We start from the raw sequence: 18850 nt of genomic DNA, 5'->3' as shown, positions 1-18850 counted from the left end.
TAACATGCTTTGGTTTTTTTCGATTAGATATAGGTAGATGATTGACCTCGAATTGTTCTATATGCCACAAGTTTGTTTTGAATGGGCCTAACCATCCAAGACAGATTGTGGGTTTTGATTTGTTTACGCTACGTTCGCTAATCAATGATTCGAATGTTATGTTCCTAATGCTACCAGAAGAGAAAAATTGGAGAGAATGAAGAAACACAAGAACACTTCTTTCCTGCATGCGGAAGTAGGAGTTTTAAAAAATGATATAATCTTGGAAGTTGGCCTTGTGGTAAGGTACACGAAACCTTGGTTTTTAAGTAACATGACAAAACATATTTTTTAAAACGATTTTACAGACTATATTTTGATAAAAGCAAAGTAAAACAGATGTCACAAACAACGAGAGAGCTCAAGACTGGTGCTCGTTCAGAGCTGAAAGCGAATGAATATAATTAGTCTTTTGTTTGGTTTAGTCTTAAAATAACGCAAATTTTGCCAGAATATCTTCAGGTAACTGCGTAGTTTTTCAAAAACGTGGGAAATTTGAACAAGTTTTAACATGTTTGTTAATGTGTTTTACCAACATGTCTTTGATGTTAAACAACAATTTCAAGGTTTCTTTTATGTTTGTCTAAGTTGACTGGTAAAAACATCTTATCCAAAAACTTAAGTGCTTTGCTAGTCTAAAAATGGTGCTGTCTTTCGTTACGGCATGTATCGAAAATCAGTGTTTTCTCAGCAGTTATATCAATGGTTGTCGCTAAGGAACTTGAGGTGATTCCTTTACATGTAAACACCAAATAAGTAGGCGGTGGCAATGGATGGCTTTAATCATTTGAAATTGAATCCGGATTCTAAATTATAAGAAATGAATCCTTAGCACAAATATTGGGAAACAGAAATGTGTTTGAACAAGCCAACAGCTACAAAGCCGACTTGTGGGGTTCGGAGGTTCAGCCGCTCTCACGGACCTTTTTTTATGACCGCGCCTTTCAGATATAAAAACACCCATTTCTCGCAGAATTTTCGCTGCATTGCATTGCCACTATCTTCTCAAAACGATAATATTTGACAAATTTTTTGCTATTTGTGCGCGTTCGTGAATGAAAATATTTCCTCTGGAACATTTTCATTCATTTTGAATTAATTATGTGGATCATATTTTGACAAAAGTTAGGGGGACGGGGTTACCAGGGGGTTAGGGGGAGGGGGCTGTGATATTGCCTAGATATTTACAACTCTGTCGTGATGTGTTTGGAGATTTTGTCAGCCAGGAAATATAGAAATTAGAGGCTTTGTCTTGAGAACTTTTCTCCCTTATAAGGTTTGCAATTAGACTTTTCACCGAAACAAGTAGCAAGAATTAGATGTTCCAAGACTGCTTTCCCGGTATCACCGGCCTTCTCCATTGGCGTAGATTTTAACGCTTTTACTAGCTATCGGTGGGAAAGAGGGGTGGGTGAGTCTGACGCTTGTGTACTGAGGAAGTGAAAAATTTGGGTTAAGAATTTAGGTCCCAGCCTAAATATATCCCCAAATTCCTGAGACTCGTGCTGAATGTTTGAAACTCGTGCAAATTGCCTCAGACTCACGCAGAGTTCCAGAAGCCCACTCAAAATGCCGAAGACCCGTGCAGAGTGCCGGAGACTCTGGCAAAATGATTTAGACTCGCGTAAAACGCCTGAGACTCGCGTAAAACGCCTGAGACTCGCGTAAAACGCCTGAGACTCGCGTAAAACGTCTGAGACTCGCGTGAAACCCCTGAGACTCGCGTAAAACGCCTGAGACTCGCGTAAAACGCCTGAGACTCGCGTAAAACGCTTGGGACCCACACAAAGCACCGGGAGGTCGCGTAAAATGTCTGAGACCTGCGAGAAATGTACATGACTGTGTAGATCTACTAAATTGTGTCTAAAAAGGAAGAATTTTTGGATCAAATCAATCGATTTATTATTTCGCCGTGTCTGTTAGGCAGATGTTTAGAAAAAATTTGAAATTGGTTACCGTAAAACTATATAAGAAAAATATTTTGTGCAAGTATAATATGTGGCTTTGTACAGACAGAGTTTTCTATCATAACGTGAAATCACGGCTCATCATATTCAAGACGTCTAATAAGACTACCACAACTAACAAGACGACATTTACACAGAGAATAGATACTATATTGACCTGACCTGACTCTTTCTACCTAATCAACAAGAGACTTGAGATTTTGGTTTTGGTCGCATACATTTAGTGGCCCAGTGACTTATTGTGCCAAATGAAGAAAACTTCTTGAAAAGAATTTATTGAATAAGAACGCTCCAATCTAATATCTAGGTGGGTGTGACGTCATACATAACCTCGAACAGATCAATTCTCTGATGTCGATTTCAAATCATGCTTTAAAAATATGGTTTTCTGAAGCAATCCTAATATAAAAAGTTATATTAACGATTTCTCTTTTTACCTAGAAACAGAATCTTTTATAGGGTAATCTACTTGAGTTTTGTTGACGGGTGATAGAGTTACCGGACAATTCTAATAAGTTTGTGATCCCCTTATCACCTTAACCATAGATTCTTGCAAAACAACATTTCAATCCAGGTTGGAGCATCTTTTCTTGCAAGTGCAATTCAAGCCCTGCCCACAATTTCCAATCCACATCTTTTGATTTGCGGTTTTTAGGATCCTTTCACACGAATTCGTGTGTGCAGGGTCTGTTGTTTCACGTGCAAATCTTGGGAGGACCTCTAGTCATCCTGAAGTAAAGCGTTTGTTTCCTTCATTTGTCTTCAAACAGCATTTTCACACATTGCCGATGATTCAATAGGTTTGGTTACTGTGTTCGAAACACCATAATTTCTATGCATAGCTCAAGGCATCCTTTCTTAAGTGACACATTTAGCTGGAAATGTCTATACAGTTATCATTCACATGGGAGGAATCTTCGTCAGTTTGAAAAGTTTGATTTGAATTCTGCAGGTTGTACGGGCTGGTGAGTGTAAGATGTCGTAAAATTCATCTTTTCAGCATGTCCTCGTTTGCTTGAAATGGTTATTGTTTTTATATATAATCAGTCCATGGAAACCTATTTTAATCTCTGAGTATGAACCCCCACGCGCTATTGTGCTTATATTGACGAGAAAGACCCACGTTTCATATGCTGATTATGTTGTTAATACATGTTTTCTTCTTGTTGAAACCTTGGCTGTGATTGCAGAGATGTTTCTCATTCCAAAAACCACTTTAGGCTAAACAAATTACCACAGGCCTTTGCTCTCATATCTTTCGACTATAGTTCCAGTGTTTCAAAGATTTTACTCCGTTGCAGAAGGATCTTCAACTGAAGCGTGCTTGAGGCACGCTGTTTTGAGAAAGTCCTTCAGATCTGATATCTGCAAAGACCGAACTCAGCAAGGCTGTACTGAAGTATACAAAGTCCGTTGCGAGATTTGCAACAAAAAATTCAAAAGTCGTTCAACTTTCGAAGCACATTGCTTGAGTCCGAGGCATCTTTGGAAACTGGAGCAGCGAAGCATGACGTCATCAATTGAAGTGACAACAGACGCTGAAATGGATGGCGGCGGTGGAAAATCGAAGCTTCTAGGTACGCAAATATGTTTCTCTTTAAAGTTATAAGCTGGCGAGTTAATTTATGAAATTATAAGTTGGCGAATTATAGGAATATCAATTAAATGCTAATTTAGGGGACTGGAGCCAAGGTTTCTCTAATACTACACTCCTTTTTTATAAGAAACAGGTTATAAGATATGGTAGGCTCAATTGTTTGAAAGTTAAGAAACAACCCTACCCAAATTAACAAAAGCTAAGAAACTTTTATAATTTGCAGTTTTTATTTTCCGAGTTGACACTCGAAACAGTCTTGACATTGAACATCACTGTATATTGCAACACTACACTTGACATGCAGTTTGCGTTCATTCTCAGTAAATTGCACACTCAAGAAGTTTCCATTAAATTAATTTGTTTTGACTTCAATTTGACATTGATGAAGTTCAATGAGCTTAACTGTTTACAGATCTCAACAGTGTCATTCTAGGAAAACAAAATTCCTTGATCACTTTGTTAATTTATTTCTGAATGTGAATGAACTATTTACTTTAAAAAATTCATTACCTAAAAAATTTAAGAAACATGTAAGAAACTTTGATAGCAAAATGGCCAGAAAATTTGAGAAATTGCCTACCAGCACCGGACCTTAGTTTCTTGTAAAAAAAGTACGTGTACTTTTTGTTAGTTGCAAGATATTTTTAGTATTCTCTGTGGCTTTAAAGCTAACTGTAAAAAAGGGTTCGGCCTCAGCACTTATTTGATTTAGCATGTCGTTGACGAATACAGTGGCTTTACACGGAGCTGTTCAGGAGGAGGGGACACAAAGTCACCCATCTTTGTCCACATCTGTCATGCCCATGATTAGACCTCTCACGTGACACGTCATACCCCAGATCTGAACGCTTCTAAATAAATTAAGCTCATCCTCTAATGAAAGCACTCGAATTTTTGTTTGAAATCATCGCTTTGCTCTAAATAATCGATTAATATTCCTGGGTTCTAAACATCTGTGTTCAAGATAGCAGCCTTTTTAGAAATCGAGCTAGAATTACCAGTTCAGCAAAAGGCTATGTTCCCAGATCTTCTTTTTACGTTGGCCACAGGAAAACATATTTGTTTTCTTTAGACGTCTATTCGTGCCAAAAATTTGCTATGAGCTAACCGGAATTCATGACCTCAATTTTTTGGGAAATAATGGCTTTTGCTCAAATTTCAGATGAAATGAAAGTCTTGCGAAATGAAGGACTTGCGTCTCAAGAATCTGACCCCAAACAATCAGCATTGCTGCTAGCAAAAGCGGGAAAAGGTGAAATTTTTGACAATTTTTTACTTTAATATTTTTTACCCATAAAACTTGTTCATATGAAGCCTCTAAACATTTCTGAATTTTGGAAAATCATCGAAGGACTTGATAATGCTTGAAAAGAAATTTTCCATTTATAGTATAAAGTTAGATTTTAACTATTAGGCGCTGAAAATTTATCTAAGGCATGTTTTGTGTTGACAACATTTTTCACTCGCCTCGTTTCTAAATGATACCTCTCTGTTTGTTTTGAGTATACTTCAAAAGGTTTCAAGGAATGTGAACCATTCAAGAATTAAATAGCTATGTCCAAGTTTCATTCCTCAAAAGTGTAGCACAATATTTCCATCAATGTATAAAGGTTTGCTAGACCGCTGTGTTGATGTCTTCAAAATCGTAAAATAGCTATGGATTGAGGCCAATAACGTCAGTTGTTGGTCTAGGCAAAATCGTCATTAATTGAAAATACACCGAAAGTAATAATCGGTCCACTAACATTTTCCTAAGCATAGCAATCTTGTTTCCGGGAAAAGAAGAGCCAGGTTTCATAACCTCATAATCTCTGCTAAGTTTCTTCGTCAACAAATAAATCAGTGACAGAAACATGAGCTTTGATGAACTTGGTCGTCTGGTTTGTATAGAATCCTAATAGGCCAAGTTTTCATCGACGAATATATGAAAGAAGGACATGGCAAAGCTTCTTAAAGAATATCAGACAAATTTTCATTAATAGGACCATTAATATCAGAGACAAAAAGTTTTCGAGAATGAATGCCTTAACGATAACGCTGTTTAACTGTACGGGTACAGTGCGGGTACATCTACAATGCTGCATTTGTCATCTACAATGCTGCATTTGTCATTTACAATGCTGCATTTGTCATTTACAATGCTGCATTTGTCATCTACAATGCTGCATTTGTCATCTACAATGCTGCATTTGTCATCTACAATGCTGCATTTGTCATCTACAATGCTGCATTTGTCATCTACAATGCTGCATTTGTCATTTACAATGCTGCATTTGTCATCTACAATGCTGCATTTGTCATCTACAATGCTGCATTTGTCATTTACAATGCTGCATTTGTCATCTACAATGCTGCATTTGTCATCTACAATGCTGCATTTGTCATTTACAATGCTGCATTTGTCATCTACAATGCTGCATTTGTCATCTACAATGCTGCATTTGTCATTTACAATGCTGCATTTGTCATTTACAATGCTGCATTTGTCATTTACAATGCTGCATTTGTCATCTACAATGCTGCATTTGTCATCTACAATGCTGCATTTGTCATCTACAATGCTGCATTTGTCATCTACAATGCTGCATTTGTCATTTACAATGCTGCATTTGTCATTTACAATGCTGCATTTGTCATCTACAATGCTGCATTTGTCATCTACAATGCTGCATTTGTCATTTACAATGCTGCATTTGTCATCTACAATGCTGCATTTGTCATCTACAATACTGCATTTGTCATTTACAATGCTGCATTTGTCATCTACAATGCTGCATTTGTCATTTACAATGCTGCATTTGTCATTTACAATGCTGCATTTGTCATCTACAATGCTGCATTTGTCATCTACAATGCTGCATTTGTCATTTACAATGCTGCATTTGTCATTTACAATGCTGCATTTGTCATCTACAATGCTGCATTTGTCATCTACAATGCTGCATTTGTCATCTACAATGCTGCATTTGTCATCTACAATGCTGCATTTGTTATTAGGCAAGGGACATATGCCGATTTCAGAATCAGCATTGGATTGCTTTTAATGTAGTTTTCGATTCAGCATTTGTGTTAGTACATTTGGAACAATCATTTCCACTTTCTGGCTTTTATCTTAAAACCAGAAAGTAGTTGTAATGACTTAACGTTTGCTAAGAATCATAAAAAGCCATTTCAGTCCATTGATCTAAAAAGAAATATCATTGAATTTCCAGGGTATTTCCGAATTAATGAATTGGAAATGGCAAGAGATTGCTTGCAGAAAGCATTGGACTTAGCAAATGAATGCTTGAAACACAGGTTAGATGACGATAACTCAGACGATTTGTACCAGGTATGAAAAGGTTTATCAAGAGGTTTTGTAGTGAGATAATCTGGTAAGAATATTCCCTATAAGACCGTACGCTTTCCCACTAGTTGGCCAAATTTTCCCCACTTGTAAGTGCCCTTCCGCTTCAAACTAATTTGAATGATCTCCGTTTACTGCTCGTTTCTCTTGTCTTATCTACGATTCAATTTGTTTGCTACTATTTTCAGCCTCGTCCTTTATGGCAAATGCCTCGTACTCGGCCATTTGGTTCTTGTTTTTGCTCTCAATTGCGCAGGGGTGGAGAAGCAATATTTCAGCTGGGACTGCAGTTGAAAAAAAATATTTTCTGTGCCACAAACTAGCCATATGGATGCCTTCTGAGCAACTAATTTCTGTTGATAATAGTTGACCTTTACAAAAACTATTCTGCAGTAAGCTACTGCTGCTATATAGTATGCTGATCTGGTTTGTAAAGCAACAAAATTGTCAATTTTGATTGTGATTCTCATCGATTAAAAACATTTATACACCAATTTTGCAGCAACTTTTTACTTGATCACATTAGTTATTCATGTTTAATACCTTACATCGATTCAGGATGTTTCTACTTTCTTGATTTTATGATTGATTAACCATAGCTGACTGACTTGGCCGATTCCCTTTTTCTCGTACTCTTTTCTATTTTTTTAAGATCTTTCTTTCTTGAGTTTAAGTATCTTTCTGTATACATTCTGTTCTTCAATTTGGGTCCCGGAAAGAACCCGTTGTCCGATACTTCTGGGACCATAGGACCCGTTCTCCCCCCCCCCCCCTATGCATCGCGTCATGCTAAGAAAAGTGCACGTGAAATTAAAATGCTCTTCAGTAGGTATTTCTTAATAATTTCCTGAATTTAATTCCAATTCAAATCATTTTATCTTGTAAGTAAGATGTAGGTTATCTTATTTTGAAAATAATGGGCACTTCATTTTCCCTTGCAAATTTTGTTTTGAAGAGCTAATTTTTGTCTGTTGAGGAAAAGGATCAGTCAAAAAACTTTTTGAGGCCATTTCTTCTGAACCATTTTGCCATAACTACTGTTGAAAGGAGATTTAGGTTTATCATCACCGGAAAATTGGCCTTTACCAATAATGACATAAATGAAATCGAGTAATGAGCAGTCTCATGCTTGTATGTTGTATGAATTGCAGATAAAATTTGCAATCCGTAGGCAAAATTTCGTATATTGGAATACATCAAAATGACTGAGAGCATATGCTTGTTAATGAAAACTGGGGATTTTTATGTTTCTTATATTTCCATTTTAAACAAAGATGCCCACTTTTCCACCGCATTCTTAATATTCCTATTTACTTACAATATTTGCCACCTTCTAATTGTTTTTTAAGCATTTTAGACATCAATCTATGTTTCAGGCTTTCCATTTTTCTGAAATTTATTGTTACCTCGCTATTTTCTCATAAAGTTTTATTTTGTTTCTTTTACTCAAATGATTATAGAGCCAGTTTTATTACTATCAAAACATGACACGATACATATCAGAATATAGATTATTTACAGTATATCTATGTCTGTGATATGAATCTTTAATTTTTATAAGTCTAATATTGCGAATCAATGCCCACGGATTGGTACTCCACATAAAAAACAGCCTTTCTTTTTTGCTTTGCGATACGTTGAAAGTTGAATTTATGAATATTTGAATTTAACAGGACGATGTATTCGAGAACGAAGACGGCAACAACAATGTTATGAATGACAGTGACAAAAACAGAATGGACAGTGAAATTGATGATATAGAATTCAGGGGCAGGACCCAAACAAAAACTCGGCTTAAAAGACTTAAGATGGAACAAATGAACAAAATGTATTCTAATTACAAACTACAGCGAGGCACTGTGGATTTGTACGAGACAATGATCCAATGCTATGCTGAAAGTTTTGATATCAGCCCGGCTGATGACGATAGAACTGAGGATGGAAAGAGGAGCACTTTGAAGACCTCAGAAATACTCATGAACCGAGACTTGGTTTTAAAAGAGCTAGCGGATACTGAAAATACTTACGTGGATAGTTTAGAATTCCTTGTTGAGGTATTTTTAAAAGGTCTTACTATGATCAAATTATTTTTAACGGAGAAATAGGCAGTTGTTTATGTGGAAATGAAGTGTTAATCAGAAAGATCGTGCCAAATTTGAAAACCAGCTATCAAGACACCACCAGTTAGCGATTTCTCTTGAAATGCTGAGAAATGAAACATTGTACTATTCTAACAGTAATTGATAGGTTACCTCCTTGGCCTATCACGTCCACAGCGGGCAGACGACTGATAGGAACAAACTGGGACTAAAATTGTAAGCTGTGTGACAACTAGTGGCCTTTTTCCATTGTGTATATCATGATATGGTACTAAATGACAAATTTGAACATCAACAAACTTTCATTTGATTTTTTCGTAAGGAATTAAGAACAATATACGCTGTCAATTCGAATATGCAACTGTTTAGTTTGTTCAAATATACTACTGCAAGCTCTTTTATTGCAAGTTCACACAAGTCTTACCGAGTCTTAAGCGTAAATACTCAAGTTTTCCATAGTAATGTCATTGTGAAAAATACATTTGGACAACGGTCAATATACAAGGTAATAGCCGTAAGATTGAAAATATCATTTAGAAAATGCATGAAGATATCTTTTTAAATTGCTCTTGAATGACTGCTTCAAAAGCAGAAGCAGTTTAAATATGAGTGAAAATGACTTTTTTATGTCGAAAAAGCTTTAAAAATTCTCCCCAGATTGGCAGATATCTGAATCAATTCTCGGATTGCATAATCTTAGAAGCGGGCTTTTTTCATGATTTCTGCAAATAGCTAAGATATTGATAGGCCTAGTTTGTCTTGGTGTTTTTTTTATTAATGTTCGTTTTTACGACTAGCTTTTTCTTGATTATTCTATTGGTTTCATTGCAGAAAATAATACCAGTTTTTGCCATGTGTGAAGAGGATCGAATAAGGGAAATCACCCCTGCTATTTTTGGGAATATAGATGCAATCTACGAATGGCATCGTGGGTAAGTTACCCTAACGCTATCAACAATAAAGTATTTGCTTTAAAGTTTAAAGTTTAAAGCCTAAATGTTTATTCAATCGATTCTGCACTTTTCTGACACCTTTCTCCTCATATCTTATTTCCTTTTATGAACATTTTTCGAAATTTTTTTCAGTGTATTTCTTGAGAAAATAGAGGATTGTTTGGAAGATCATGAACTTCTTGGTCCAACCTTTAAAGAACACGTACGTCTGTTTTTTATTCCAGTTTTTGTTTGTTTTTTATTTGTGTTTAATACTTTGGCTTTTGATATTTAAAGGAGAAACTTAGAACATGAAGCTTCGTTATCGTTGTATTTTGTCAATATGAGATTGGCCATTCAATCCAAACTTTTATAGATAATTTGAATGCAAAGTTACAAATGTTGGTCTTTCTCAGATTTTAACAGCGTTGTATTCACTTGAGAAATATTCCATAATTAACAATATAAAAAATAATGATCTTTTAGGGGCCTTGAACCTGATATATCGTGCCTTTTAGTGAGGGGTAGATCTTATAGGACATCGTCGCCTTTTGTTTTAATCAACCTGTGTATAAAAAACGTTTTTAGGAAGCCGAGCTAACAGATCTTTATGAACTTTACTGCCAAAATAAACCACATGCGGATGATGTGCTTGTTCAGTTTGCAGAAGAAATTGATCAGGTATGGATTAAATTGTGACCTTTTTTAAGAAAATAATTAACTCGAACACAGCCAGTCCTTGTCGGCAGAGACCAAAGGGGCTAATTTACCCTACAAATATTCCATGAGTGTGATTTTTCTGTCGGTACATTTTCTGATCAAAGAGAATTTTTTGCCAGAGAAAGATAGGAATGCTTTTATATTTCGTAGTGTCCTGTTTGAAACTTTAATATTATCAATGAATATAATGTTGCACTATCTTTAGATGTTCTCTTTTATTCTGGTAATGATTATCAAATGTAACCGCTAATTGCTAGCGGGAGTATTCTTTAAGTTGATGGCTTGTGATTGAGTTTAATTTTTTCCACAATTCTAATTAATGATGCATTATAGTCATGTTCATTAGCAGTACGATCAAGCAAGACAGGCAAATCTCGATTGGCTTTTACCAAGATCCCTTACTTGGGAATCTCCTAAGAGACCTTCAAACCATCTTGCTAGAATCAAACATTGTAGGCCAATTTTGAGCATTTCTATAACCCATTGCTTAACATACAGGAGGATTCCAACGATGGGGATCTCGCTAACCGCCAATAAGATTTGTTTGTTATGCTTTATGATGATAACGATATTATTCAATAACAGTTTACTGCCTCTATCGAGCAGCATGTTGTCAATTCAGCTTGTAATAAGGTTATTTTGATCTAAAGAATATTTGCAATAAAAAAAACCCCTTGTCTGTTAAGTCCCCATCCTCACACAGCCTTGTACAAGAATGGCTATGCAGAAAAAGATTCTTTTGAAATTCTTCATGAATTTCTACCTGGAATTTCTACTTCTAGAATTGCATAATTCCCTGGGGCTCTATTAGCGTTTATATTGAAAAGTGTTCTGACATGGTATTTAAAATGTTTTTGAAGTATGGTATTTGCATAGAGTAATTGGTGATTAAAAGAATTGGTGGATCCAAACAAGGATTTTAGATGGGAGCAAAAAATAGCCATTTCGATAATTCTGACATATTTAACTGTATCAATACACAAGGCTGTGTGAGGATGACACACACAAGTATTATTTTACGGTATCAGTACACGTCAATTGTAGAACTGCAGTATTCTAAAATTTGATTTTTTTGCCTGTATTTAGGTTTACCATAATATCAATACCAACTACACGATTTTGGATTATCTCATCAAACCTGTTCAAAGAATTATGAAGTATCAACTGTTGCTGCAAAGTATCATTAAATTCACAAGAAAAATGGGAGAGAGCACAGAAAGTATGCAGGTAAGTCGATATTAAACAAACTGTTGAAAACATATATACAATAGAAATATGAATGCACAATCTAAAAGTGTACATTTTACTAGAAACATCTTCACAAAGGCGATGCCATCGTTGGCATGATAGGCGTGGTTTCTCATTGACCTTAGCAAATAACAACACAGTAAGACTTAGGGCTTTACCAATGTTTCTGTTGGTCATTCCTTGAGTTCTCGAAGCTTGAATCAAGCGATGTAGGCACCATTGTTTGAAAAAAAACTTGATTTTCTACTGATCTGGGTTTAGTTTTTGAGACATAGGTACATTTATTATTCATTGAATGTTTTAGAAGAAGATTGAAATATGAAAGCATGCAGAACATTTATTTCTTGCCAGCTGTGTATAAACTGTAAAAACTGTGCATATACATCTCATGCTTTTTCACTTGGTTCCAAACGCGTTTCGCCAGTGATTCCCTTTACTGGCTGTCAGCCTCTGTATTATTCCTTTTTATATTCTTATTATTTCTCTGCATTTTTTTGAATACATCTAAAATTATACGAAAGTCGATTGTTCAATTGCCTGATAATCTTATAAAGCGTGCAATGAACTTAGAACACTTCCTTTTTTATACACAAAAGCGTATACAACTCTGCCTTTACGGCATCAAGCACTACATGCCAGACCGTTATTACAGTAATTTTCGTTATAAATATATATAAAAATATAATTATTTACAGTTAATTTTTACATTTTCTCCTTACAACACTAATTTAATCGACAGTCCTCTGAAATTATCTAGGACGGGGGTACTATTTTTAGATGAAATGTTTGGGAAGCCGGGGATACTCATATATATTTGGCATGGAGATGCTCAGACTGGGACACAAACCATCAAGCCAAACAATTATCTCAAGCTTAAAAATGACTCCTCTTTCTCTCCTTTCACGAGGAGGTTTAAAATTTTTCATTATGTTTAAAACTTTGTTCATATTCAACACCAAGAAAAATGATTCAGATTTCAAAAAAACGTTTGTTAACATTCTAGACCTAAAAAAGTAACCTGAGCACCCCTGCCCTTAAAAATATTTAAGTACCCCATCAAATGTCCGTCCGAGGAAAAGTTTTAAGGTTTCTGATTCTGAAAAACGTATGTTGTTTCCAGATGTTACCATGAATCGATATAGATGACTTTGTCTGTTGAATTCTGGTAATTCGTTTTCTGTTTTTGTCCCACCACATCTACACGACCCTTAAAAACAGCAGTGCCGTGAACATTAACAGGAAATCCCAGTAAGCGTTTCTCGGCACCTGTTCAAGTCACTTTGTATATGCGTCTGCAGGATTATCTATTGACGTGAATTTTCCTTTGATTAATGATGAATTTTTATCTCTATTGATACTGTTATAAATTTTAAATCTCGACCTTTAAAGAAATGGCTAAATCTTAGTGCAGAATACTGTCTCATCTATCAAGCAACTCACCAGTAGCCTAGTATTATCACCAGCACAGTATATGAGTTGTACTCAGGGGGCTCTTGCGCATGTTGCAAAACACAATAGCAAAGACCTTGGGAATTACATGCGTTTGGCATTAGCAAGTTGGGCTCGGTCTCCCTTAGCCCCCATAGCAGTACACCCCTTACTCCACCATAAGATGATTGCTTAGTTATTTAGTATGCCAGGAAAAAATCATTGTAAATCATACTAGCACACAGTTTCTTCGCAAAAAATTTCATAACACATGATATTTAAGCATTGTGAAATTTTGTGCTATGAAAGGCTTATTTAGTTATCAAATCAAAAGTAGGTCTTGTTGCCTTCCTTTCACTTCATCTTCATGTTTTTCTATTCGGTGGTTTTTCATCGTCTAAACATAGTAACTGATGTATTATTCAATTCTTCAATCTATCTATTTATCTCTAGGACGCACTGGAGGTGATGGAAATCGTCCCTAAGAAAGTCAACGACAAAATGCACCTGGCAATGATAGTTGGATATACTGTATGTTCTCACAAATCCTCAAAGTATACGTTCTTTTTCCCGAAAATTTCGATTGGGATATTTTTTCTATACCACATACCATGGCTATATCATTTTCTTTTTTAGTTCATTTTATCAAAATTCCTATATCTAAACACCCTCCTACATACATGCTACTACTACTAAAGTTCTGGCAAGATGCGCATGGCAGCATACGGTGTCAAAGGCTTTAACGATATCTAGTATTAGAAGATTGACGTTAGAAGATAGTCCTTAGCTAAAACGTATAACATTACGTGAATACAAAATGAGGTTCAGAATTACGGGAGTATGTAGAGCTGTAGTGTGATCAGGGGAATTTCTCAAAAGAAGGGCCCCCTCAATAGGCAAGGTAACCAAGAAAGAATATCATGCTACGTAATGTTTTATGTGCTTGTAACGATAGTGTCTGTAGGGGGAGGGGGCATTTTGCTAATAACAAAATATTTCTAACAGCATATGAGGATACACCCATATAAGTGAACAAAATTTTTTTTAAATTGTGCTTCTACAAAACGCAATTAAAACGAAAGTTTCAGCACGGGGGAGGGGGCATTTTGCTAATAACAAAATATTTCTAACAGCATATGAGGATACACCCATATAAGTGAACAAAATTTTTTTTAAATTGTGCTTCTACAAAACGCAATTAAAACGAAAGTTTCAGCACGGGGGAGGGGGCATTTTGCTAATAAAAAATATTTCTAACAGCATATGAGGATACACCCATATAAGTGAACAAAAATTTTTTTAAATTGTGCTTCTACAAAACGCAATTAAAACGAAAGTTTCAGTACGGGGGAGGGGGCATTTTGCTAATAACAAAATATTTGTAACAGCGTATGAGGATACACCCATATAAGTGAACAACAATTTTTTTAAATTGTGCTTCTACAAAACGCAATTAAAACGAAAGTTTCAGTACGGGGGAGGGGGCATTTTGCTAATAACAAAATATTTGTAACAGCGTATGAGGATACACCCATATAAGTGAACAACAATTTTTTTAAATTGTGCTTCTACAAAACGCAATTAAAACGAAAGTTTCAGTACGGGGGAGGGGGCATTTTGCTAATAACAAAATATTTCTAACAGCATATGAGGATACACCCATATAAGTGAACAAAATTTTTTTTAAATTGTGCTTCTACAAAACGCAATTAAAACGAAAGTTTCAGCACGGGGGAGGGGGCATTTTGCTAATAACAAAATATTTCTAACAGCATATGAGGATACACCCATATAAGTGAACAAAATTTTTTTTAAATTGTGCTTCTACAAAACGCAATTAAAACGAAAGTTTCAGCACGGGGGAGGGGGCATTTTGCTAATAAAAAATATTTCTAACAGCATATGAGGATACACCCATATAAGTGAACAAAAATTTTTTTAAATTGTGCTTCTACAAAACGCAATTAAAACGAAAGTTTCAGTACGGGGGAGGGGGCATTTTGCTAATAACAAAATATTTGTAACAGCGTATGAGGATACACCCATATAAGTGAACAACAATTTTTTTAAATTGTGCTTCTACAAAACGCAATTAAAACGAAAGTTTCAGTACGGGGGAGGGGGCATTTTGCTAATAACAAAATATTTGTAACAGCGTATGAGGATACACCCATATAAGTGAACAACAATTTTTTTAAATTGTGCTTCTACAAAACGCAATTAAAACGAAAGTTTCAGTACGGGGGAGGGGGCATTTTGCTAATAACAAAATATTTGTAACAGCGTATGAGGATACACCCATATAAGTGAACAACAATTTTTTTAAATTGTGCTTCTACAAAACGCAATTAAAACGAAAGTTTCAGTACGGGGGAGGGGGCATTTTGCTAATAACAAAATATTTCTAACAGCATATGAGAATACACCTATATACATGAACAAAACTTTTTTTGAATTGTACTTCTACAAAAGGCAAAAAATTCACGCAGAAAAAGAAAACATGGTCATATGAACGTTCTCTGCTTTGTTTACCTCTGCTTACATTTGGCTTTTCAAATCTGCTCATGAGCCTCACGTACATATGTTGAAATCTATGCCTAATGATGTACAAGTTCTTCTTTTCCTCATGGAACCGAAAATTGTATGCGTCATTCGAAGTGGAGTGGGCCCTATAAAATAGCAAGGGCAAAAAGATTACAATTGTTTGTCTGATAGACTTACTATCACTTAATTGTTGTGGCAGTTTAATGCATATTGTCCTTCCACTTAGGTTTGAGCGCGCCCTTTAGACTTGTTATTAATTATATTTTGTAAATACAGAACAATGAACCTAAATTTTGTTTTTATTAATATTTGTAGAAAAACCTTGATAGAGGCGAACTTGTATTGCAGGTAAGTTAGTTTTATTTTGATTAAGATTAAAAAATCCTAAATTATTCATCACTGTTTCCTCGTTATATCCATCTAATTTGCGTTGCTACCAAAACGGAGTACCAAAAATGAGCTGAGTCAACGAATCAGGAATCAATCGGCTCATCTATATGTTGGCGGTATCTTTGAAAACGACCCAATTTACAGCTTCGTTTACGAGACACGGCCTAAACGATTGCATTTTCATAAACATTTGACCGATTCTTATTCGGTTCTCAGATTAACTAGCATAGATTTGACAAGCCCGCTTACCGAAACATAATTTAACAATACGAGCCATAAACCAATCAAATTATGTTTGATATAGTGATACACAGGGACACAAGGTTAAAGCTCATTTGTTTATATTTTAGAAGCGTCAGCCGTAAGCCCCTTGGCTTACGCTCCAGAGCAACACATTATAATAAACCATTTTTTATCAAAAAGGGATGAAGACCATATTTCTTACTTTATCAAATTGCAAAATATGAAAACCTCGAATCATATCAACATACTTAAGTCTCTCTGAATAGAAAATAGAATGGCTGGGTTTAAAGTAAAAGCTATTCTGGCCACCCTTTAAAAGATACCTTTTGAATTGGTTTAAAAAGCATGCAAAGGATAGCGTGAAGGTATGACAGCTTTTGCAAAATGAATGGCTGCCCATTATAAAGAAGAAGAAGAATGAGCACAGAGTACCAATTTAATGATTAATTATTCTTGTTTAAAATGTTCTTTGCGATTGTAGTGATAGTATTTTCTTAATGTAGTGTAGTAGTAGTGTAGTGATAGTATTTTCTTTCTTTTAATGAAAGTAAATCTTATTCCGTAATTAATGCTGTTATAATATCAATTCTGATAGCAGTGATAGTTAAAATTATCAGTGTATAAGTAGCTGATTATAAGAGGTGCACCAAGAATACTCATACAATCTATTTTGCTTTGTTCTTGTATAAGTTCGTGTGTCTTGTGCAATGCAGTGCAGTTGACTTTGAACGTTTGCAGTGCGGTTGACTTTGAACGAACGACAAATACTTACTCCATTTTAATATTCTATTCGGAACTTTAGCTCTCTGGTCAATAAAGAGTGTATCAGCAGTGAGTGACTGTACGGTATCCCGAAACTGGACGTTTTAAGAAGACGGTCATAAATTAGGATGTCATAAAAGAGTATTCTATACCTAGATTTTCTTAAAAGGGATGACAAATTAGCGGAAATCTATATCTTGTTTATTTGAGTCTAGAAGATCGCTTTTTAATGCGTTTTAGGATACTCTGGGTGTTGCGTTTGGTGGAGGAAAAGCTAAACCGAGGCAGTATCGACTTTTCTTATTCAGGGAATTCTTGTTGATAACAGAGACGGTAGCGAGGGTTGGCCGCTTGCCGCAATATCGGTTCATTTTGGAACTCAAGGTAATGTTTGGTTCGCATAAGTCGTTTACGTATGTAGAACACCTATTCCTGTCTGAAATAATCTTTCAGTCATCAAATAAAGAAAGCCCATTTGATCATAACCTTCTTAGTCCTGAAACTTTTCGAATAAACTAAAGCTTCCGAAGCCCAGTACGTGAAGGCGTATGTTATATTAAAGCACCGACAACAAGGGTTTAAGCAGAAAAGTAGCATGGAGGAGCCTTCGACAATGGCAAAGTTTTTGACAGCAGCTGAAGTTTCTTTCCGATGTCGGTACCACACCGGCATGAAATGACACCGGCATGATATCTTTTGTTTTTAGGCCATCCGTTTACACGATACCGGTACCATGCCGGTATGAAAAGCTGTTAATCCGGATTAAAACCATGTCGATAGCCATACCGGTACGGGCTAATGCCGGTGTGGTAACGACATCGTGTAAACAGTTCATACCGGCATGGTACCGACACAGTGTAAACGGGGTCGAAAGATGAAGGAAATATGACCGCATTGTTTGAAATTCGAATGGGTTTTTAATAATATATTCATCAAAATTCAAGTAAGGCTAGTTTCCAGCAACGCTTATTTGGAATTCCTAGCTACTTTGTTCGTTTATATTTCTATCTTAGCACACAAGCTTGGTATTTTACTATTGATTAACCAGGTACTAGAAAAAGACCAATAGCTTTACTGAGCCTCAAGATTCTAGGAAACATCATATTTTTTATTAATATTTAGCGAAATTTTGTCCGAATATTTCATCCAATTTTATCTATTCGCTGTCAGCTCTATTTAATCTTCTTAAATATTGTGTATGCCATGTACTTTTATTTATTCCTGATTTTACTTTAGACTTGTAGACTGGGTGTAACTCACTCTGTAGAGAACGATCCCATGAGATTTGCCATCTGGACCCGCAAATTCAAGACCACAGACATTTACGTTTGCATGGCGGAAACAAGTGAAATGAAGGAAACCTGGCTCAAAGCTCTTGGTGAAGTCGTAAGCCTACACGGCTCTGGTGTTTCAACAGGTTCGGATATTTATTCCAAAGAGTTCTAAGTCTTTGATAAATTCACGGTCCAAAGCCGCTTAATTTTGGGAAGCTGGCAGGGGCTGCCAGACAGGGGGATTTTTCCCATGAAATATTA

The 18850-nt window shown here is 35.8% G+C and overlaps 1 protein-coding gene across 9 annotated transcripts in view; it reads left to right on the top strand.

Moving 5' to 3' along the window:
* The window catches only part of LOC135681510 (uncharacterized), a 73922-nt gene that overhangs the window by 44293 nt on the left and 10779 nt on the right, over nucleotides 1-18850 (top strand). For 5 of the 9 annotated variants that reach the window (XM_065196020.2, XM_089111711.1, XM_065196021.2 and 2 more), the window contains 12 exons: nucleotides 3308-3583; nucleotides 4766-4855; nucleotides 6816-6934; nucleotides 8623-9003; nucleotides 9880-9980; nucleotides 10134-10203; nucleotides 10569-10661; nucleotides 11787-11927; nucleotides 13830-13907; nucleotides 16236-16268; nucleotides 17556-17699; nucleotides 18552-18732. In XM_065196020.2, the coding sequence (XP_065052092.2) occupies nucleotides 3308-3583; nucleotides 4766-4855; nucleotides 6816-6934; nucleotides 8623-9003; nucleotides 9880-9980; nucleotides 10134-10203; nucleotides 10569-10661; nucleotides 11787-11927; nucleotides 13830-13907; nucleotides 16236-16268; nucleotides 17556-17699; nucleotides 18552-18732 (1707 nt within the window). Of the gene's footprint in view, nucleotides 1-14; nucleotides 286-3307; nucleotides 3584-4765; nucleotides 4856-6815; nucleotides 6935-8622; nucleotides 9004-9879; nucleotides 9981-10133; nucleotides 10204-10568; nucleotides 10662-11786; nucleotides 11928-13829; nucleotides 13908-16235; nucleotides 16269-17555; nucleotides 17700-18551; nucleotides 18733-18850 lie in introns of those variants that run through there. The other 4 variants (XM_065196022.2, XM_065196025.2, XM_065196026.2 and 1 more) reach the window with 3 other exon arrangements.

Source organism: Rhopilema esculentum, chromosome 12 (genome assembly GCF_057945365.1).
Source record: "Rhopilema esculentum isolate cy_ngs chromosome 12, ASM5794536v1, whole genome shotgun sequence".
NCBI classification, from domain to species: domain Eukaryota; kingdom Metazoa; phylum Cnidaria; class Scyphozoa; order Rhizostomeae; family Rhizostomatidae; genus Rhopilema; species Rhopilema esculentum.
This window is presented reverse-complemented; position numbering and strand designations above follow the sequence as displayed.